This window comes from Eucyclogobius newberryi, unplaced genomic scaffold (assembly GCF_026437365.1).
Source record: "Eucyclogobius newberryi isolate DKJ021-1_F unplaced genomic scaffold, fEucNew1.0.hap1 SCAF_4, whole genome shotgun sequence".
In the NCBI taxonomy this organism is placed as follows: Eukaryota; Metazoa; Chordata; class Actinopteri; order Gobiiformes; family Gobiidae; genus Eucyclogobius; species Eucyclogobius newberryi.
In genome coordinates this window covers 42,420,117-42,443,984 of record NW_027316056.1, presented here as the reverse complement: position 1 = coordinate 42,443,984, position 23,868 = coordinate 42,420,117, and the positions used below count along the sequence as shown (strand labels likewise).

Genomic DNA, 23,868 nt, shown 5'->3' with positions numbered 1-23,868 from the left:
GTGAGAACATGAAGAACAGTGTGAGAACATGAAGAACAGTGTGAGAACATGAAGAACATGAGGAACAGTGTGAGAACATGAAGAACATGAGGAACAGTGTGAGAACATGAAGAACAGTGTGAACACATGAAGAACAGTGTGAGAACATGATGAACAGTGTGAGAACATGAAGAACAGTGTGAGAACATGAAGAACAGTGTGAGAACATGAGGAACAGTGTGAGAACATGAGGAACAGTGTGAGAACATGAAGAACAGTGAGAGAACATGAAGAACATGAGGAACAGTGTGAGAACATGAAGAACAGTGTGAAAACATGAATAACAGTGTGAGAACATGAGGAACAGTGTGAGAACATGAAGAACAGTGTGAGAACATGAAGAACAGTGTGAGAACATGAGGAACATGAGGAACAGTGTGAGAACATGAAGAACATGAGGAACAGTGTGAGAACATGAAGAACATGAGGAACAGTGTGAGAACATGAAGAACAGTGTGAGAACATGAAGAACAGTGTGAGAACATGAAGAACATGAGGAACAGTGTGAGAACATGAAGAACAGTGTGAACACATGAAGAACAGTGTGAGAACATGATGAACAGTGTGAGAACATGAAGAACAGTGTGAGAACATGAAGAACAGTGTGAGAACATGAAGAACAGTGTGAGAACATGAAGAACAGTGTGAGAACATGAAGAACAGTGTGAGAACATGAAGAACAGTGTGAGAACATGAAGAACAGTGTGAGAACATGAAGAACATGAGGAACAGTGTGAGAACATGAGGAACAGTGTGAGAACATGAAGAACAGTGTGAGAACATGAAGAACAGTGTGAGAACATGAAGAACAGTGTGAGAACATGAAGAACATGAAGAACAGTGTGAGAACATGAAGAACAGTGTGAGAACATGAAGAACAGTGTGAGAACATGAAGAACATGAGGAACAGTGTGAGAACATGAAGAACAGTGTGAGAACATGAAGAACAGTGTGAGAACATGAGGAAAAGTGTGAGAACATGAAGAACAGTGTGAGAACATGAGGAAAAGTGTGAGAACATGAAGAACAGTGTGAGAACATGAAGAACAGTGTGAGAACATGAGGAACAGTGTGAGAACATGAGGAACAGTGTGAGAACATGAGGAACAGTGTGAGAACATGAAGAACAGTGTGAGAACATGAAGAACATGAGGAACAGTGTGAGAACATGAAGAACAGTGTGAGAACATGAGGAACAGTGTGAGAACATGAGGAACAGTGTGAGAACATGAAGAACAGTGTGAGAACATGAAGAACAGTGTGAGAACATGAGGAACAGTGTGAGAACATGAAGAACAGTGTGAGAACATGAAGAACAGTGTGAGAACATGAAGAACATGAGGAACAGTGTGAGAACATGAAAAACAGTGTGAAAACATGAAGAACAGTGTGAGAACATGAAGAACAGTGTGAGAACATGAGGAACAGTGTGAGAACATGAGGAACATGAGGAACAGTGTGAGAACATGAAGAACATGAGGAACAGTGTGAGAACATGAGGAACATGAGGAACAGTGTGAGAACATGAAAAACAGTGTGAAAACATGAAGAACAGTGTGAGAACATGAAGAACAGTGTGAGAACATGAAGAACAGTGTGAGAACATGAGGAACAGTGTGAGAACATGAAGAACAGTGTGAGAACATGAGGAACAGTGTGAGAACATGAAGAACAGTGTGAGAACATGAGGAACAGTGTGAGAACATGAAGAACAGTGTGAGAACATGAAGAACAGTGTGAGATCATTAGGACAGTTTGAGAACATGAAGAACAGAGTGAGAACATGAAGAACAGTGTGAGAACATGAAGAACAGTGTGAGAACATGAGGACAGTTTGAGAACATGAAGAACAGTGTGAGAACATGAAGAACAGTGTGAGAACATGAGGACAGTTTGAGAACATGAAGAACAGTGAGAGAACATGAAGAACATGAGGAACAGTGTGAGAACATGAAGAACAGTGTGAGAACATGAGGAACAGTGTGAGAACATGAAGAACAGTGTGAGAACATGAAGAACAGTGTGAGAACATGAGGAACAGTGTGAGAACATGAAGAACAGTGTGAGAACATGAGGAACAGTGTGAGAACATGAGGAACATGAGGAACAGTGTGAGAACATGAAGAACAGTGTGAGAACATGAAGAACAGTGTGAGAACATGAGGAACAGTGTGAGAACATGAAGAACAGTGTGAGAACATGAGGAACAGTGTGAGAACATGAAGAACAGTGTGAGAACATGAGGAACAGTGTGAGAACATGAAGAACAGTGTGAGAACATGAGGAACAGTGTGAGAACATGAGGAACAGTTTGAGAACATGAGGAACAGTGTGAGAACTTGAGGAACAGTGTGAGAACATGAAGAACAGTGTGAGAACATGAGGAACAGTGTGAGAACATGAAGAACAGTGTGAGAACATGAGGAACAGTGTGAGAACATGAGGAACAGTTTGAGAACATGAGGAACAGTGTAAGAACATGAGGAACAGTGTGAGAACATGAAGAACAGTGTGAGAACATGAGGAACAGTGTGAGAACATGAAGAACAGTGTGAGAACATGAGGAACATGAGGAACAGTGTGAGAACATGAGGAACAGTGTGAGAACATGAAGAACAGTGTGAGAACATGAAGAACATGAGGAACAGTGTGAGAACATGAAGAACAGTGTGAGAACATGAGGAACAGTGTGAGAACATGAGGAACAGTGAGAGAACATGAAGAACATGAGGAACAGTGAGAACATGAAGAACAGTGTGAAAACATGAAGAACAGTGTGAGAACATGAGGAACAGTGTGAGAACATGAAGAACATGAGGAACAGTGTGAGAACATGAGGAACAGTGTGAGAACATGAAGAACAGTGTGAGAACATGAAGAACAGTGTGAGAACATGAAGAACATGAGGAACAGTGTGAGAACATGAAGAACAGTGTGAGAACATGAGGAACAGTGTGAGAACATGAGGAACAGTGTGAGAACATGAAGAACAGTGTGAGAACATGAGGAACAGTGTGAGAACATGAAGAACAGTGTGAGAACATGAGGAACAGTGTGAGAACATGAAGAACAGTGTGAGAACATGAGGAACAGTGTGAGAACATGAGGAACAGTTTGAGAACATGAGGAACAGTGTGAGAACTTGAGGAACAGTGTGAGAACATGAAGAACAGTGTGAGAACATGAGGAACAGTGTGAGAACATGAAGAACAGTGTGAGAACATGAGGAACAGTGTGAGAACATGAGGAACAGTTTGAGAACATGAGGAACAGTGTAAGAACATGAGGAACAGTGTGAGAACATGAAGAACAGTGTGAGAACATGAGGAACAGTGTGAGAACATGAAGAACAGTGTGAGAACATGAGGAACATGAGGAACAGTGTGAGAACATGAGGAACAGTGTGAGAACATGAAGAACAGTGTGAGAACATGAAGAACATGAGGAACAGTGTGAGAACATGAAGAACAGTGTGAGAACATGAGGAACAGTGTGAGAACATGAGGAACAGTGAGAGAACATGAAGAACATGAGGAACAGTGAGAACATGAAGAACAGTGTGAAAACATGAAGAACAGTGTGAGAACATGAGGAACAGTGTGAGAACATGAAGAACATGAGGAACAGTGTGAGAACATGAGGAACAGTGTGAGAACATGAAGAACAGTGTGAGAACATGAAGAACAGTGTGAGAACATGAAGAACATGAGGAACAGTGTGAGAACATGAAGAACAGTGTGAGAACATGAGGAACAGTGTGAAAACATGAAGAACAGTGTGAGAACATGAGGAACAGTGTGAGAACATGAGGAACAGTGTGAGAACATGAAGAACAGTGAGAGAACATGAAGAACATGAGGAACAGTGTGAGAACATGAAGAACAGTGTGAAAACATGAATAACAGTGTGAGAACATGAGGAACAGTGTGAGAACATGAAGAACAGTGTGAGAACATGAAGAACAGTGTGAGAACATGAAGAACAGTGTGAGAACATGAGGAACATGAGGAACAGTGTGAGAACATGAAGAACATGAGGAACAGTGTGAGAACATGAAGAACATGAGGAACAGTGTGAGAACATGAAGAACAGTGTGAGAACATGAAGAACAGTGTGAGAACATGAGGAACAGTGTGAGAACATGAAGAACATGAGGAACAGTGTGAGAACATGAAGAACATGAGGAACAGTGTGAGAACATGAAGAACAGTGTGAACACATGAAGAACAGTGTGAGAACATGATGAACAGTGTGAGAACATGAAGAACAGTGTGAGAACATGAAGAACAGTGTGAGAACATGAAGAACAGTGTGAGAACATGAAGAACAGTGTGAGAACATGAAGAACAGTGTGAGAACATGAAGAACAGTGTGAGAACATGAAGAACATGAGGAACAGTGTGAGAACATGAGGAACAGTGTGAGAACATGAAGAACAGTGTGAGAACATGAAGAACAGTGTGAGAACATGAAGAACAGTGTGAGAACATGAAGAACATGAAGAACAGTGTGAGAACATGAAGAACAGTGTGAGAACATGAAGAACAGTGTGAGAACATGAAGAACATGAGGAACAGTGTGAGAACATGAAGAACAGTGTGAGAACATGAAGAACAGTGTGAGAACATGAGGAAAAGTGTGAGAACATGAAGAACAGTGTGAGAACATGAGGAAAAGTGTGAGAACATGAAGAACAGTGTGAGAACATGAAGAACAGTGTGAGAACATGAGGAACAGTGTGAGAACATGAGGAACAGTGTGAGAACATGAGGAACAGTGTGAGAACATGAAGAACAGTGTGAGAACATGAAGAACATGAAGAACAGTGTGAGAACATGAAGAACAGTGTGAGAACATGAGGAACAGTGTGAGAACATGAGGAACAGTGTGAGAACATGAAGAACAGTGTGAGAACATGAAGAACAGTGTGAGAACATGAGGAACAGTGTGAGAACATGAAGAACAGTGTGAGAACATGAAGAACAGTGTGAGAACATGAAGAACATGAGGAACAGTGTGAGAACATGAAAAACAGTGTGAAAACATGAAGAACAGTGTGAGAACATGAGGAACAGTGTGAGAACATGAGGAACAGTGTGAGAACATGAGGAACATGAGGAACAGTGTGAGAACATGAGGAACATGAGGAACAGTGTGAGAACATGAAAAACAGTGTGAAAACATGAAGAACAGTGTGAGAACATGAAGAACAGTGTGAGAACATGAAGAACAGTGTGAGAACATGAGGAACAGTGTGAGAACATGAAGAACAGTGTGAGAACATGAGGAACAGTGTGAGAACATGAAGAACAGTGTGAGAACATGAGGAACAGTGTGAGAACATGAAGAACAGTGTGAGAACATGAAGAACAGTGTGAGATCATTAGGACAGTTTGAGAACATGAAGAACAGAGTGAGAACATGAAGAACAGTGTGAGAACATGAGGACAGTTTGAGAACATGAAGAACAGTGTGAGAACATGAAGAACAGTGTGAGAACATGAGGACAGTTTGAGAACATGAAGAACAGTGAGAGAACATGAAGAACATGAGGAACAGTGTGAGAACATGAAGAACAGTGTGAGAACATGAGGAACAGTGTGAGAACATGAAGAACAGTGTGAGAACATGAAGAACAGTGTGAGAACATGAGGAACAGTGTGAGAACATGAAGAACAGTGTGAGAACATGAGGAACAGTGTGAGAACATGAGGAACATGAGGAACAGTGTGAGAACATGAAGAACAGTGTGAGAACATGAAGAACAGTGTGAGAACATGAGGAACATGAGGAACAGTGTGAGAACATGAAGAACAGTGTGAGAACATGAGGAACAGTGTGAGAACATGAAGAACAGTGTGAGAACATGAAGAACAGTGTGAGAACATGAGGAACAGTGTGAGAACATGAAGAACAGTGTGAGAACATGAGGAACAGTGTGAGAACATGAGGAACATGAGGAACAGTGTGAGAACATGAAGAACAGTGTGAGAACATGAAGAACAGTGTGAGAACATGAAGAACAGTGTGATAACATGAACAGTGTGAGAACATGAAGAACAGTGTGAGAACATAAGGAACAGTGTGAGAACATGAAGAACAGTGTGATAACATGAACAGTGTGAGAACATGAAGAACAGTGTGAGAACATAAGGAAAAGTGTGAGAACATGAGGAACAGTGTGAGAACATGAAGAACAGTGTGAGAACATGAAGAACAGTGTGAGAACATGAAGAACAGTGTGAGAACATGAAGAACAGTGTGAGAACATGAAGAACATGAGGAACAGTGTGAGAACATGAGGAACAGTGTGAGAACATGAAGAACAGTGTGAGAACATGAAGAACAGTGTGAGAACATGAAGAACAGTGTGAGAACATGAAGAACAGTGTGAGAACATGAAGAACATGAGGAACAGTGTGAGAACATGAGGAACAGTGTGAGAACATGAAGAACAGTGTGAGAACATGAAGAACAGTGTGAGAACATGAAGAACAGTGTGAGAACATGAAGAACAGTGTGAGAACATGAAGAACATGAGGAACAGTGTGAGAACATGAGGAACAGTGTGAGAACATGAGGAACAGTGTGAGAACATGAGGAACAGTGTGAGAACATGAAGAACAGTGTGAGAACATGAAGAACAGTGTGAGAACATGAGGAACAGTGTGAGAACATGAAGAACAGTGTGAGAACATGAAGAACAGTGTGAGAACATGAAGAACAGTGTGAGAACATGAGGAAAAGTGTGAGAACATGAAGAACAGTGTGAGAACATGAGGAAAAGTGTGAGAACATGAAGAACAGTGTGAGAACATGAGGAACAGTGTGAGAACATGAGGAACAGTGTGAGAACATGAAGAACAGTGTGAGAACATGAAGAACAGTGTGAGAACATGAGGAACAGTGTGAGAACATGAAGAACAGTGTGAGAACATGAAGAACAGTGTGAGAACATGAAGAACATGAGGAACAGTGTGAGAACATGAAAAACAGTGTGAAAACATGAAGAACAGTGTGAGAACATGAAGAACAGTGTGAGAACATGAGGAACAGTGTGAGAACATGAGGAACATGAGGAACAGTGTGAGAACATGAAGAACATGAGGAACAGTGTGAGAACATGAGGAACATGAGGAACAGTGTGAGAACATGAAAAACAGTGTGAAAACATGAAGAACAGTGTGAGAACATGAAGAACAGTGTGAGAACATGAAGAACAGTGTGAGAACATGAGGAACAGTGTGAGAACATGAAGAACAGTGTGAGAACATGAGGAACAGTGTGAGAACATGAAGAACAGTGTGAGAACATGAGGAACAGTGTGAGAACATGAAGAACAGTGTGAGAACATGAAGAACAGTGTGAGATCATTAGGACAGTTTGAGAACATGAAGAACAGAGTGAGAACATGAAGAACAGTGAGAGAACATGAAGAACATGAGGAACAGTGTGAGAACATGAAGAACAGTGTGAGAACATGAGGAACAGTGTGAGAACATGAAGAACAGTGTGAGAACATGAAGAACAGTGTGAGAACATGAGGAACAGTGTGAGAACATGAAGAACAGTGTGAGAACATGAGGAACAGTGTGAGAACATGAGGAACATGAGGAACAGTGTGAGAACATGAAGAACAGTGTGAGAACATGAAGAACAGTGTGAGAACATGAGGAACATGAGGAACAGTGTGAGAACATGAAGAACAGTGTGAGAACATGAGGAACAGTGTGAGAACATGAAGAACAGTGTGAGAACATGAAGAACAGTGTGAGAACATGAGGAACAGTGTGAGAACATGAAGAACAGTGTGAGAACATGAGGAACAGTGTGAGAACATGAGGAACATGAGGAACAGTGTGAGAACATGAAGAACAGTGTGAGAACATGAAGAACAGTGTGAGAACATGAAGAACAGTGTGATAACATGAAGAACAGTGTGAGAACATGAAGAACAGTGTGAGAACATAAGGAACAGTGTGATAACATGAAGAACAGTGTGATAACATGAGGAAAAGTGTGAGAACATGAGGAACAGTGTGAGAACATGAAGAACAGTGTGAGAACATGAAGAACAGTGTGAGAACATGAAGAACATGAGGAACAGTGTGAGAACATGAAGAACAGTGTGAGAACATGAAGAACAGTGTGAGAACATGAAGAACATGAGGAACAGTGTGAGAACATGAGGAACAGTGTGAGAACATGAAGAACAGTGTGAGAACATGAAGAACAGTGTGAGAACATGAAGAACAGTGTGAGAACATGAAGAACAGTGTGAGAACATGAAGAACATGAGGAACAGTGTGAGAACATGAGGAACAGTGTGAGAACATGAAGAACAGTGTGAGAACATGAAGAACAGTGTGAGAACATGAAGAACAGTGTGAGAACATGAAGAACAGTGTGAGAACATGAAGAACATGAGGAACAGTGTGAGAACATGAGGAACAGTGTGAGAACATGAGGAACAGTGTGAGAACATGAGGAACAGTGTGAGAACATGAAGAACAGTGTGAGAACATGAAGAACAGTGTGAGAACATGAAGAACAGTGTGAAAACATGAAGAACAGTGTGAGAACATGAAGAACAGTGTGAGAACATGAGGAACAGTGTGAGAACATGAGGAACAGTGTGAGAACATGAGGAACATGAGGAACAGTGTGAGAACATGAGGAACATGAGGAACAGTGTGAGAACATGAAGAACAGTGTGAGAACATGAAGAACAGTGAGAGAACATGAAGAACAGTGTGAGAACATGAAGAACAGTGTGAGAACATGAGGAACAGTGTGAGAACATGAAGAACAGTGTGAGAACATGAGGAACAGTGTGAGAACATGAAGAACAGTGTGAGAACATGAAGAACAGTGTGAGAACATGAGGAACAGTGTGAGAACATGAAGAACAGTGTGAGAACATGAAGAACAGTGTGAGAACATGAAGAACATGAGGAACAGTGTGAGAACATGAAAAACAGTGTGAAAACATGAAGAACAGTGTGAGAACATGAAGAACAGTGTGAGAACATGAGGAACAGTGTGAGAACATGAGGAACATGAGGAACAGTGTGAGAACATGAGGAACATGAGGAACAGTGTGAGAACATGAAGAACAGTGTGAGAACATGAAGAACAGTGTGAGAACATGAGGAACAGTGTGAGAACATGAAGAACAGTGTGAGAACATGAAGAACAGTGTGAAAACATGAAGAACAGTGTGAGAACATGAGGAACAGTGTGAGAACATGAGGAACAGTGTGAGAACATGAGGAACAGTGTGAGAACATGAGGAACAGTGTGAGAACATGAGGAACAGTGTGAGAACATGAAGAACAGTGTGAGAACATTAGGAACAGTGTGAGAACATGAAGAACAGTGTGAGAACATGAGGAACAGTGTGAGAACATGAAGAACAGTGTGAGAACATGAAGAACAGTGTGAGATCATTAGGACAGTTTGAGAACATGAAGAACAGTGTGAGAACATGAAGAACAGTGTGAGAACATGAAGAACAGTGTGAGAACATGAAGAACAGTGTGAGAACATGAGGAACATGAGGAACAGTGTAAGAACATGAAGAACAGTGTGAGAACATGAGGAACAGTGTGAGAACATGAAGAACAGTGTGAGAACATGAAGAACAGTGTGAGAACATGAAGAACAGTGTGAGAACATGAAGAACAGTGTGATAACATGAGGAACATGAGGAACAGTGTGAGAACATGAAGAACAGTGTGAGAACATGAGGAACAGTGTGAGAACATGAGGAACAGTGTGAGAACATGAGGAACAGTGTGAGAACATGAAGAACAGTGTGAGAACATGAGGAACAGTGTGAGAACATGAGGAACAGTGTGAGAACATGAAGAACATGAGGAACAGTGTGAGAACATGAAGAACAGTGTGAGAACATGAGGAACAGTGTGAGAACATGAGGAACAGTGTGAGAACATGAGGAACAGTGTGAGAACATGAAGAACAGTGTGAGAACATGAGGAACAGTGTGAGAACATGAGGAACAGTGTGAGAACATGAAGAACAGTGTGAGAACATGAAGAACAGTGTGAGAACATGAAGAACAGTGTGAGAACATGAAGAACAGTGTGATAACATGAAGAACAGTGTGAGAACATGAAGAACAGTGTGAGAACATGAAGAACAGTGAGAGAACATGAAGAACAGTGTGAGAACATGAGGAACATGAGGAACAGTGTGAGAACATGATGAACAGTGTGAGAACACGAGGAACAGTTTGAGAACATGAAGAACAGTGTGAGAACATGAACAGTGTGAGAACATGAGGAACAGTGTGAGAACATGAGGACAGTTTGAGAACATGAAGAACAGTGTGAGAACATGAAGAACAGTGTGAGAACATGAGGAACATGAGGAACAGTGTGAGAACATGAAGAACATGAGGAACAGTGTGAGAACATGAAGAACAGTGAGAGAACATGAAGAACATGAGGAACAGTGTGAGAACATGAGGAACAGTGTGAGAACATGAGGAACAGTGTGAGAACATGAAGAACAGTGTGAGAACATGAAGAACAGTGTGAGAACATGAAGAACATGAGGAACAGTGTGAGAACATGAAGAACAGTGAGAGAACATGAAGAACATGAGGAACATGAGGAACATGAGGAACAGTGTGAGAACATGAGGAACAGTGTGAGAACATGAAGAACAGTGTGAGAACATGAAGAACAGTGTGAGAACATGAAGAACAGTGTGAGAACATGAGGAACATGAGGAACAGTGTGAGAACATGAAGAACATGAGGAACAGTGTGAGAACATGAAGAACAGTGAGAGAACATGAAGAACATGAGGAACAGTGTGAGAACATGAAGAACAGTGTGAGAACATGAAGAACATGAGGAACAGTGAGAGAACATGAAGAACATGAAGAACAGTGTGATAACATGAGGAACAGTGAGAGAACATGAGGAACAGTGTGAGAACATGAGGAACAGTGTGAGAACATGAGGAACAGTGTGAGAACATGAAGAACAGTGTGAGAACATGAGGAACAGTGTGAGAACATGAAGAACAGTGTGAGAACATGAAGAACAGTGTGAGAACATGAGGAACAGTGTGAGAACATGAAGAACAGTGTGAGAACATGAAGAACAGTGTGAGAACATGAGGAACAGTGAGAGAACATGAAGAACAGTGTGAGAACATGAGGAACATGAGGAACAGTGTGAGAACATGAAGAACAGTGAGAGAACATGAGGAACAGTGTGAGAACATGAAGAACAGTGTGAGAACATGAAGAACATGAGGAACAGTGAGAGAACATGAAGAACATGAAGAACAGTGTGAGAACATGAGGAACAGTGAGAGAACATGAAGAACAGTGTGAGAACATGAAGAACAGTGTAAGAACATGAGGAACAGTGTGAGAACATGAGGAACAGTGTGAGAACATGAAGAACAGTGTGAGAACATGAAGAACAGTGTGAGAACATGAGGAACAGTGTGAGAACATGAGGAACAGTGTGAGAACATGAAGAACAGTGTGAGAACATGAAGAACAGTGTGAGAACATGAAGAACAGTGTGAGAACATGAAGAACATGAGGAACAGTGTGAGAACATGAAGAACATGAGGACAGTGTGAGAACATGAAGAACATGAGGAACAGTGTGAGAACATGAAGAACAGTGAGAGAACATGAGGAACAGTGTGAGAACATGAAGAACAGTGTGAGAACATGAAGAACAGTGAGAGAACATGAGGAACAGTGTGAGAACATGAGGAACAGTGAGAGAACATGAAGAACAGTGTGAGAACATGAGGAACAGTGTGAGAACATGAGGAACAGTTAGAGAACATGAAGAACAGTTAGAGAACATGAAGAACAGTGTGAGAACATGAGGAACAGTGTGAGAACATGAGGAACAGTGAGAGAACATGAGGAACAGTGAGAGAACATGAGGAACAGTGAGAGAACATGAGGAACAGTGTGAGAACATGAAGAACAGTGTGAGAACATGAAGAACAGTGTGAGAACATGAAGAACAGTGTGAGAACATGAAGAACAGTGTGAGAACATGAAGAACAGTGAGAGAACATGAGGAACAGTGTGAGAACATGAAGAACAGTGTGAGAACATGAAGAACAGTGTGAGAACATGAAGAACAGTGTGAGAACATGAGGAACAGTGAGAGAACATGAGGAACAGTGAGAGAACATGAGGAACAGTGTGAGAACATGAGGAACAGTGTGAGAACATGAAGAACAGTGTGAGAACATGAAGAACAGTGTGAGAACATGAAGAACAGTGTGAGAACATGAAGAACAGTGAGAGAACATGAGGAACAGTGTGAGAACATGAAGAACAGTGTGAGAACATGAAGAACAGTGTGAGAACATGAAGAACAGTGTGAGAACATGAAGAACAGTGTGAGAACACGAAGAACAGTGTGAGAACACGAGGAACAGTGTGAGAACACGAAGAACAGTGTGAGAACACGAAGAACAGTGTGAGAACATGAAGAACAGTGTGAGAACATGAAGAACAGTGTGAGAACATGAAGAACAGTGTGAGAACATGAAGAACAGTGTGAGAACATGAGGAACAGTGTGAGAACATGAAGAACATGAGGAACAGTGTGAGATCATGAGGAACAGTGTGAGAACATGAAGAACAGTGTGAGAACATGAAGAACAGTGTGAGATCATTAGGACAGTTTGAGAACATGAAGAACAGAGTGAGAACATGAAGAACAGTGTGAGAACATGAAGAACAGTGTGAGAACATGAGGACAGTTTGAGAACATGAAGAACAGTGAGAGAACATGAAGAACATGAGGAACAGTGTGAGAACATGAAGAACAGTGTGAGAACATGAGGAACAGTGTGAGAACATGAAGAACAGTGTGAGAACATGAAGAACAGTGTGAGAACATGAGGAACAGTGTGAGAACATGAAGAACAGTGTGAGAACATGAGGAACAGTGTGAGAACATGAGGAACATGAGGAACAGTGTGAGAACATGAAGAACAGTGTGAAAACATGAAGAACAGTGTGAGAACATGAGGAACATGAGGAACAGTGTGAGAACATGAAGAACAGTGTGAGAACATGAGGAACAGTGTGAGAACATGAAGAACAGTGTGAGAACATGAAGAACAGTGTGAGAACATGAGGAACAGTGTGAGAACATGAAGAACAGTGTGAGAACATGAGGAACAGTGTGAGAACATGAGGAACATGAGGAACAGTGTGAGAACATGAAGAACAGTGTGAGAACATGAAGAACAGTGTGAGAACATGAAGAACAGTGTGATAACATGAAGAACAGTGTGAGAACATGAAGAACAGTGTGAGAACATAAGGAACAGTGTGAGAACATGAAGAACAGTGTGATAACATGAGGAAAAGTGTGAGAACATGAGGAACAGTGTGAGAACATGAAGAACAGTGTGAGAACATGAAGAACAGTGTGAGAACATGAAGAACAGTGTGAGAACATGAAGAACAGTGTGAGAACATGAAGAACATGAGGAACAGTGTGAGAACATGAGGAACAGTGTGAGAACATGAAGAACAGTGTGAGAACATGAAGAACAGTGTGAGAACATGAAGAACAGTGTGAGAACATGAAGAACATGAGGAACAGTGTGAGAACATGAAGAACAGTGTGAGAACATGAAGAACAGTGTGAGAACATGAAGAACAGTGTGAGAACATGAGGAACAGTGTGAGAACATGAAGAACAGTGTGAGAACATGAAGAACAGTGTGAGATCATTAGGACAGTTTGAGAACATGAAGAACAGTGTGAGAACATGAAGAACAGTGTGAGAACATGAAGAACAGTGTGAGAACATGAGGAACAGTGTGAGAACATGAGGAACAGTGTGAGAACATGAGGAACAGTGTGAGAACATGAGGAACAGTGTGAGAACATGAAGAACAGTGTGAGAACATGAAGAACAGTGTGAGAACATGAGGAACAGTGTGAGAACATGAAGAAAAGTGTGAGAACATGAAGAACAGTGTGAGAACATGAAGAACAGTGTGAGAACATGAGGAAAAGTGTGAGAACATGAAGAACAGTGTGAGAACATGAGGAAAAGTGTGAGAACATGAAGAACAGTGTGAGAACATGAAGAACAGTGTGAGAACATGAGGAACAGTGTGAGAACATGAGGAACAGTGTGAGAACATGAGGAACAGTGTGAGAACATGAAGAACAGTGTGAGAACATGAAGAACATGAGGAACAGTGTGAGAACATGAAGAACAGTGTGAGAACATGAGGAACAGTGTGAGAACATGAGGAACAGTGTGAGAACATGAACAGTGTGAGAACATGAAGAACAGTGTGAGAACATGAGGAACAGTGTGAGAACATGAAGAACAGTGTGAGAACATGAAGAACAGTGTGAGAACATGAAGAACATGAGGAACAGTGTGAGAACATGAAAAACAGTGTGAAAACATGAACAGTGTGAGAACATGAAGAACAGTGTGAGAACATGAGGAACAGTGTGAGAACATGAGGAACAGTGTGAGAACATGAGGAACATGAGGAACAGTGTGAGAACATGAAGAACAGTGTGAGAACATGAAGAACAGTGTGAGAACATGAAGAACAGTGTGAGAACATGAAGAACAGTGTGAGAACATGAGGAACAGTGTGAGAACATGAAGAACATGAGGAACAGTGTGAGATCATGAGGAACATGAGGAACAGTGTGAGAACATGAAGAACAGTGTGAGAACATGAAGAACAGTGTGAGATCATTAGGACAGTTTGAGAACATGAAGAACAGAGTGAGAACATGAAGAACAGTGTGAGAACATGAAGAACAGTGTGAGAACATGAGGACAGTTTGAGAACATGAAGAACAGTGAGAGAACATGAAGAACATGAGGAACAGTGTGAGAACATGAAGAACAGTGTGAGAACATGAGGAACAGTGTGAGAACATGAAGAACAGTGTGAGAACATGAAGAACAGTGTGAGAACATGAGGAACAGTGTGAGAACATGAAGAACAGTGTGAGAACATGAGGAACAGTGTGAGAACATGAGGAACATGAGGAACAGTGTGAGAACATGAAGAACAGTGTGAGAACATGAAGAACAGTGTGAGAACATGAGGAACATGAGGAACAGTGTGAGAACATGAAGAACAGTGTGAGAACATGAGGAACAGTGTGAGAACATGAAGAACAGTGTGAGAACATGAAGAACAGTGTGAGAACATGAGGAACAGTGTGAGAACATGAAGAACAGTGTGAGAACATGAGGAACAGTGTGAGAACATGAGGAACATGAGGAACAGTGTGAGAACATGAAGAACAGTGTGAGAACATGAAGAACAGTGTGAGAACATGAAGAACAGTGTGATAACATGAAGAACAGTGTGAGAACATGAAGAACAGTGTGAGAACATAAGGAACAGTGTGAGAACATGAAGAACAGTGTGATAACATGAGGAAAAGTGTGAGAACATGAGGAACAGTGTGAGAACATGAAGAACAGTGTGAGAACATGAAGAACAGTGTGAGAACATGAAGAACAGTGTGAGAACATGAAGAACAGTGTGAGAACATGAAGAACATGAGGAACAGTGTGAGAACATGAGGAACAGTGTGAGAACATGAAGAACAGTGTGAGAACATGAAGAACAGTGTGAGAACATGAAGAACAGTGTGAGAACATGAAGAACATGAGGAACAGTGTGAGAACATGAAGAACAGTGTGAGAACATGAAGAACAGTGTGAGAACATGAAGAACAGTGTGAGAACATGAAGAACAGTGTGAGAACATGAAGAACATGAGGAACAGTGTGAGAACATGAGGAACAGTGTGAGAACATGAGGAACAGTGTGAGAACATGAGGAACAGTGTGAGAACATGAAGAACAGTGTGAGAACATGAAGAACAGTGTGAGAACATGAGGAACAGTGTGAGAACATGAGGAACAGTGTGAGAACATGAAGAACAGTGTGAGAACATGAAGAACAGTGTGAGAACATGAGGAACAGTGTGAGAACATGAAGAAAAGTGTGAGAACATGAAGAACAGTGTGAGAACATGAAGAACAGTGTGAGAACATGAGGAAAAGTGTGAGAACATGAAGAACAGTGTGAGAACATGAGGAAAAGTGTGAGAACATGAAGAACAGTGTGAGAACATGAAGAACAGTGTGAGAACATGAGGAACAGTGTGAGAACATGAGGAACAGTGTGAGAACATGAGGAACAGTGTGAGAACATGAAGAACAGTGTGAGAACATGAAGAACATGAGGAACAGTGTGAGAACATGAAGAACAGTGTGAGAACATGAGGAACAGTGTGAGAACATGAGGAACAGTGTGAGAACATGAACAGTGTGAGAACATGAAGAACAGTGTGAGAACATGAGGAACAGTGTGAGAACATGAAGAACAGTGTGAGAACATGAAGAACAGTGTGAGAACATGAAGAACATGAGGAACAGTGTGAGAACATGAAAAACAGTGTGAAAACATGAACAGTGTGAGAACATGAAGAACAGTGTGAGAACATGAGGAACAGTGTGAGAACATGAGGAACAGTGTGAGAACATGAGGAACATGAGGAACAGTGTGAGAACATGAAGAACATGAGGAACAGTGTGAGAACATGAGGAACATGAGGAACAGTGTGAGAACATGAAAAACAGTGTGAAAACATGAAGAACAGTGTGAGAACATGAAGAACAGTGTGAGAACATGAAGAACAGTGTGAGAACATGAGGAACAGTGTGAGAACATGAAGAACAGTGTGAGAACATGAGGAACAGTGTGAGAACATGAAGAACAGTGTGAGAACATGAGGAACAGTGTGAGAACATGAAGAACAGTGTGAGAACATGAAGAACAGTGTGAGATCATTAGGACAGTTTGAGAACATGAAGAACAGAGTGAGAACATGAAGAACAGTGAGAGAACATGAAGAACATGAGGAACAGTGTGAGAACATGAAGAACAGTGTGAGAACATGAGGAACAGTGTGAGAACATGAAGAACAGTGTGAGAACATGAAGAACAGTGTGAGAACATGAGGAACAGTGTGAGAACATGAAGAACAGTGTGAGAACATGAGGAACAGTGTGAGAACATGAGGAACATGAGGAACAGTGTGAGAACATGAAGAACAGTGTGAGAACATGAAGAACAGTGTGAGAACATGAAGAACAGTGTGAGAACATGAGGAACAGTGTGAGAACATGAAGAACAGTGTGAGAACATGAAGAACAGTGTGAGAACATGAGGAACAGTGTGAGAACATGAAGAACAGTGTGAGAACATGAAGAACAGTGTGAGAACATGAGGAACAGTGTGAGAACATGAAGAACAGTGTGAGAACATGAGGAACAGTGTGAGAACATGAGGAACATGAGGAACAGTGTGAGAACATGAAGAACAGTGTGAGAACATGAAGAACAGTGTGAGAACATGAAGAACAGTGTGATAACATGAAGAACAGTGTGAGAACATGAAGAACAGTGTGAGAACATAAGGAACAGTGTGAGAACATGAAGAACAGTGTGATAACATGAGGAAAAGTGTGAGAACATGAGGAACAGTGTGAGAACATGAAGAACAGTGTGAGAACATGAAGAACAGTGTGAGAACATGAAGAACAGTGTGAGAACATGAAGAACATGAGGAACAGTGTGAGAACATGAGGAACAGTGTGAGAACATGAAGAACAGTGTGAGAACATGAAGAACAGTGTGAGAACATGAAGAACAGTGTGAGAACATGAAGAACAGTGTGAGAACATGAAGAACATGAGGAACAGTGTGAGAACATGAGGAACAGTGTGAGAACATGAAGAACAGTGTGAGAACATGAAGAACAGTGTGAGAACATGAAGAACAGTGTGAGAACATGAAGAACAGTGTGAGAACATGAAGAACATGAGGAACAGTGTGAGAACATGAGGAACAGTGTGAGAACATGAGGAACAGTGTGAGAACATGAGGAACAGTGTGAGAACATGAGGAACAGTGTGAGAACATGAAGAACAGTGTGAGAACATGAGGAAAAGTGTGAGAACATGAAAAACAGTGTGAAAACATGAAGAACAGTGTGAGAACATGAAGAACAGTGTGAGAACATGAGGAACAGTGTGAGAACATGAGGAACAGTGTGAGAACATGAGGAACATGAGGAACAGTGTGAGAACATGAAGAACAGTGTGAGAACATGAAGAACAGTGAGAGAACATGAAGAACAGTGTGAGAACATGAAGAACAGTGTGAGAACATGAGGAACAGTGTGAGAACATGAAGAACAGTGTGAGAACATGAGGAACAGTGTGAGAACATGAAGAACAGTGTGAGAACATGAAGAACAGTGTGAGAACATGAGGAACAGTGTGAGAACATGAAGAACAGTGTGAGAACATGAAGAACAGTGTGAGAACATGAAGAACATGAGGAACAGTGTGAGAACATGAAAAACAGTGTGAAAACATGAAGAACAGTGTGAGAACATGAAGAACAGTGTGAGAACATGAGGAACAGTGTGAGAACATGAGGAACATGAGGAACAGTGTGAGAACATGAGGAACATGAGGAACAGTGTGAGAACATGAAGAACAGTGTGAGAACATGAAGAACAGTGTGAGAACATGAGGAACAGTGTGAGAACATGAAGAACAGTGTGAGAACATGAAGAACAGTGTGAGAACATGAGGAACAGTGTGAGAACATGAGGAACAGTGTGAGAACATGAGGAACAGTGTGAGAACATGAAGAACAGTGTGAGAACATGAGGAACAGTGTGAGAACATGAAGAACAGTGTGAGAACATGAGGAACAGTGTGAGAACATGAAGAACAGTGTGAGAACATGAAGAACAGTGTGAGATCATTAGGACAGTTTGAGAACATGAAGAACAGTGTGAGAACATGAAGAACAGTGTGAGAACATGAAGAACAGTGTGAGAACATGAGGAACATGAGGAACAGTGTAAGAACATGAAGAACAGTGTGAGAACATGAGGAACAGTGTGAGAACATGAAGAACAGTGTGAGAACATGAAGAACAGTGTGAGAACATGAGGACAGTTTGAGAACATGAAGAACAGTGTGAGAACATGAACAGTGTGAGAACATGAGGAACAGTGTGAGAACATGAGGAACAGTGTGAGAACATGAGGAACATGAGGAACAGTGTGAGAACATGAAGAACAGTGTGAGAACATGAGGAACAGTGTGAGAACATGAGGAACAGTGTGAGAACATGAGGAACAGTGTGAGAACATGAAGAACAGTGTGAGAACATGAGGAACAGTGTGAGAACATGAGGAACAGTGTGAGAACATGAAGAACAGTGTGAGAACATGAAGAACAGTGTGAGAACATGAAGAACAGTGTGAGAACATGAAGAACAGTGTGAGAACATGAAGAACAGTGTGATAACATGAAGAACAGTGTGAGAACATGAAGAACAGTGTGAGAACATGAAGAACAGTGAGAGAACATGAAGAACAGTGTGAGAACATGAGGAACAGTGTGAGAACATGAACAGTGTGAGAACATGAGGAACATGAGGAACAGTGTGAGAACATGATGAACAGTGTGAGAACACGAGGAACAGTTTGAGAACATGAAGAACAGTGTGAGAACATGAACAGTGTGAGAACATGAGGAACAGTGTGAGAACATGAGGACAGTTTGAGAACATGAAGAACAGTGTGAGAACATGAAGAACAGTGTGAGAACATGAGGAACATGAGGAACAGTGTGAGAACATGAAGAACATGAGGAACAGTGTGAGAACATGAAGAACAGTGAGAGAACATGAAGAACATGAGGAACAGTGTGAGAACATGAGGAACAGTGTGAGAACATGAGGAACAGTGTGAGAACATGAAGAACAGTGTGAGAACATGAAGAACAGTGTGAGAACATGAAGAACATGAGGAACAGTGTGAGAACATGAAGAACAGTGAGAGAACATGAAGAACATGAGGAACAGTGTGAGAACATGAGGTACAGTGTGAGAACATGAAGAACAGTGTGAGAACATGAAGAACAGTGTGAGAACATGAAGAACAGTGTGAGAACATGAAGAACATGAGGAACAGTGTGAGAACATGAAGAACAGTGTGAGAACATGAAGAACATGAGGAACAGTGAGAGAACATGAAGAACATGAAGAACAGTGTGATAACATGAGGAACAGTGAGAGAACATGAGGAACAGTGTGAGAACATGAGGAACAGTGTGAGAACATGAGGAACAGTGTGAGAACATGAAGAACAGTGTGAGAACATGAGGAACAGTGTGAGAACATGAAGAACAGTGTGAGAACATGAAGAACAGTGTGAGAACATGAAGAACAGTGTGAGAACATGAAGAACAGTGTGAGAACATGAAGAACAGTGTGAGAACATGAGGAACAGTGAGAGAACATGAAGAACAGTGTGAGAACATGAGGAACATGAGGAACAGTGTGAGAACATGAAGAACAGTGAGAGAACATGAGGAACAGTGTGAGAACATGAAGAACAGTGTGAGAACATGAAGAACATGAGGAACAGTGAGAGAACATGAAGAACATGAAGAACAGTGTGAGAACATGAGGAACAGTGAGAGAACATGAAGAACAGTGTGAGAACATGAAGAACAGTGTGAGAACATGAGGAACAGTGTGAGAACATGAGGAACAGTGTGAGAACATGAAGAACAGTGTGAGAACATGAAGAACAGTGTGAGAACATGAAGAACAGTGTGAGAACATGAGGAACAGTGTGAGAACATGAGGAACAGTGTGAGAACATGAAGAACAGTGAGAGAACATGAGGAACAGTGTGAGAACATGAAGAACAGTGTGAGAACATGAAGAACATGAGGAACAGTGAGAGAACATGAAGAACATGAAGAACAGTGTGAGAACATGAGGAACAGTGAGAGAACATGAAGAACAGTGTGAGAACATGAAGAACAGTGTGAGAACATGAGGAACAGTGTGAGAACATGAGGAACAGTGTGAGAACATGAAGAACAGTGTGAGAACATGAAGAACAGTGTGAGAACATGAAGAACAGTGTGAGAACATGAGGAACAGTGTGAGAACATGAGGAACAGTGTGAGAACATGAAGAACAGTGTGAGAACATGAAGAACAGTGTGAGAACATGAAGAACAGTGTGAGAACATGAAGAACATGAGGAACAGTGTGAGAACATGAAGAACATGAGGACAGTGTGAGAACATGAAGAACATGAGGAACAGTGTGAGAACATGAAGAACAGTGAGAGAACATGAGGAACAGTGTGAGAACATGAAGAACAGTGTGAGAACATGAAGAACAGTGAGAGAACATGAGGAACAGTGTGAGAACATGAGGAACAGTGAGAGAACATGAAGAACAGTGTGAGAACATGAGGAACAGTGTGAGAACATGAGGAACAGTTAGAGAACATGAAGAACAGTGTGAGAACATGAGGAACAGTGTGAGAACATGAGGAACAGTGAGAGAACATGAAGAACAGTGTGAGAACATGAAGAACAGTGTGAGAACATGAAGAACAGTGTGAGAACATGAAGAACAGTGAGAGAACATGAGGAACAGTGTGAGAACATGAAGAACAGTGTGAGAACATGAAGAACAGTGTGAGAACATGAAGAACAGTGTGAGAACATGAGGAACAGTGTGAGAACATGAAGAACAGTGTGAGAACATGAAGAACAGTGTGAGAACACGAGGAACAGTGTGAGAACACGAAGAACAGTGTGAGAACATGAAGAACAGTGTGAGAACACGAGGAACAGTGTGAGAACATGAAGAACAGTGTGAGAACACGAAGAACAGTGTGAGAACATGAAGAACAGTGTGAGAACATGAAGAACAGTGTGAGAACACGAGGAACAGTGTGAGAACATGAAGAACAGTGTGAGAACATGAAGAACAGTGAGAGAACATGAAGAACAGTGTGAGAACATGAGGAACAGTGTGAGAACATGAAGAACATGAGGAACAGTGTGAGATCATGAGGAACATGAGGAACAGTGTGAGAACATGAGGAACAGTGTGAGAACATGAAGAACAGTGTGAGAACATGAGGAACAGTGTGAGAACATGAAGAACAGTGTGAGAACATGAGGAACAGTGTGAGAACATGAGGAACAGTGTGAGAACATGAAGAACAGTGTGAGAACATGAAGAACAGTGTGAGAACATGAGGAACAGTGTGAGAACATGAGGAACAGTGTGAGAACATGAAGAACATGAGGAACAGTGTGAGATCATGAGGAACATGAGGAACAGTGTGAGAACATGAGGAACAGTGTGAGAACATGAAGAACAGTGTGAGAACATGAGGAACAGTGTGAGAACATGAAGAACAGTGTGAGAACATGAGGAACAGTGTGAGAACATGAGGAACAGTGTGAGAACATGAAGAACAGTGTGAGAACATGAAGAACAGTGTGAGAACATGAAGAACAGTGTGAGAACATGAGGAACAGTGTGAGGGTCAGGGGTCAGAAGGAGAACACCCAGCATCATGTGTGACCTCTGACCTGGCTGTTGTCCAGCTGCTGGACACGTCGTAGTTTGGCGATCAGGAGTTGAGTTCTGGTTTTGTGTTTTCCATCCGGCGCCTTCAGAGGATTCTCACGACACGAGAGCTGCACCAGAGAACGCAGTTTGTCCAGCTCGTCCACCACACGCCACTGAGACCAGAGAGAACTCTAATCAAGCTCTGAAGAACGCTTTAATGCACGCTCTGAAGAACGCTCTAATGCACACTCTGAAGAACACTCTAATGCACACTCTGAAGAACACTCTAATGCACACTCTGAAGAACACTCTAATGCACACTCTGAAGAACGCTCTAATGCACGCTCTGAAGAACGCTCTAATGCACGCTCTGAAGAACGCTCTAATGCACGCTCTGAAGAACGCTCTAATGCACACTCTGAAGAACGCTCTAATGCACACTCTGAAGAACGCTCTAATGCACACTCTGAAGAACACTAATGCACACTCTGAAGAACACTAATGCACACTCGGAAGAACACTAATGCACATTCTGAAGAACACTAATGCACGCTCTGAAGAACGCTCTAGTGCACACTCTGAAGAACACTCTAGTGCACACTCTGAAGAACACTCTAATGCACACTCTGAAGAACACTCTAATGCACACTCTGAAGAACACTCTAATGCACACTCTGAAGAACGCTCTAATGCACACTCTGAAGAACGCTCTAATGCACGCTCTGAAGAACGCTCTAATGCACGCTCTGAAGAACGCTCTAATGCACGCTCTGAAGAACGCTCTAATGCACGCTCTGAAGAACGCCCTAATGCACACTCTGAAGAACGCTCTAATGCACACTCTGAAGAACGCTCTAATGCACACTCTGAAGAAAACGCTCTAATGCACACTCTGAAGAACACTAATGCACACTCTGAAGAACACTAATGCACACTCTGAAGAACACTAATGCACATTCTGAAGAACAGTCTAATGCACGCTCTGAAGAACAGTCTAATGCACGCTCTGAAGAACAGTCTAATGCACGCTCTGAAGAACAGTCTAATGCACACTCTGAAGAACAGTCTAATGCACACTCTGAAGAACAGTCTAATGCACACTCTGAAGAACTCTCTAATGCACACTCTGAAGAACGCTCTAATGCACACTCTGAAGAACGCTCTAATGCACACTCTGAAGAACGCTCTAATGCACACTCTGAAGAACGCTCTAATGCACACTCTGAAGAACGCTCTAATGCACACTCTGAAGAACGCTTTAATCCACACTCTGAAGAACGCTCTAATGCACACCCTGAAGAACGCTCTAATGCACACTCTGA

At 41.8% G+C, this 23,868-nt stretch overlaps 1 protein-coding gene across 1 annotated transcript in view; it reads right to left on the bottom strand.

The window, feature by feature from the left end:
- tbce (tubulin folding cofactor E) overlaps nucleotides 1–23,868 on the bottom strand; it is a 38,438-nt gene that overhangs the window by 7,043 nt on the left and 7,527 nt on the right. Inside the window, exon 11 of the mRNA XM_072463492.1 lies at nucleotides 22,567–22,719. Within this exon, the coding sequence (XP_072319593.1) occupies nucleotides 22,567–22,719 (153 nt within the window). The remainder of the gene's footprint in view (nucleotides 1–22,566; nucleotides 22,720–23,868) is intronic.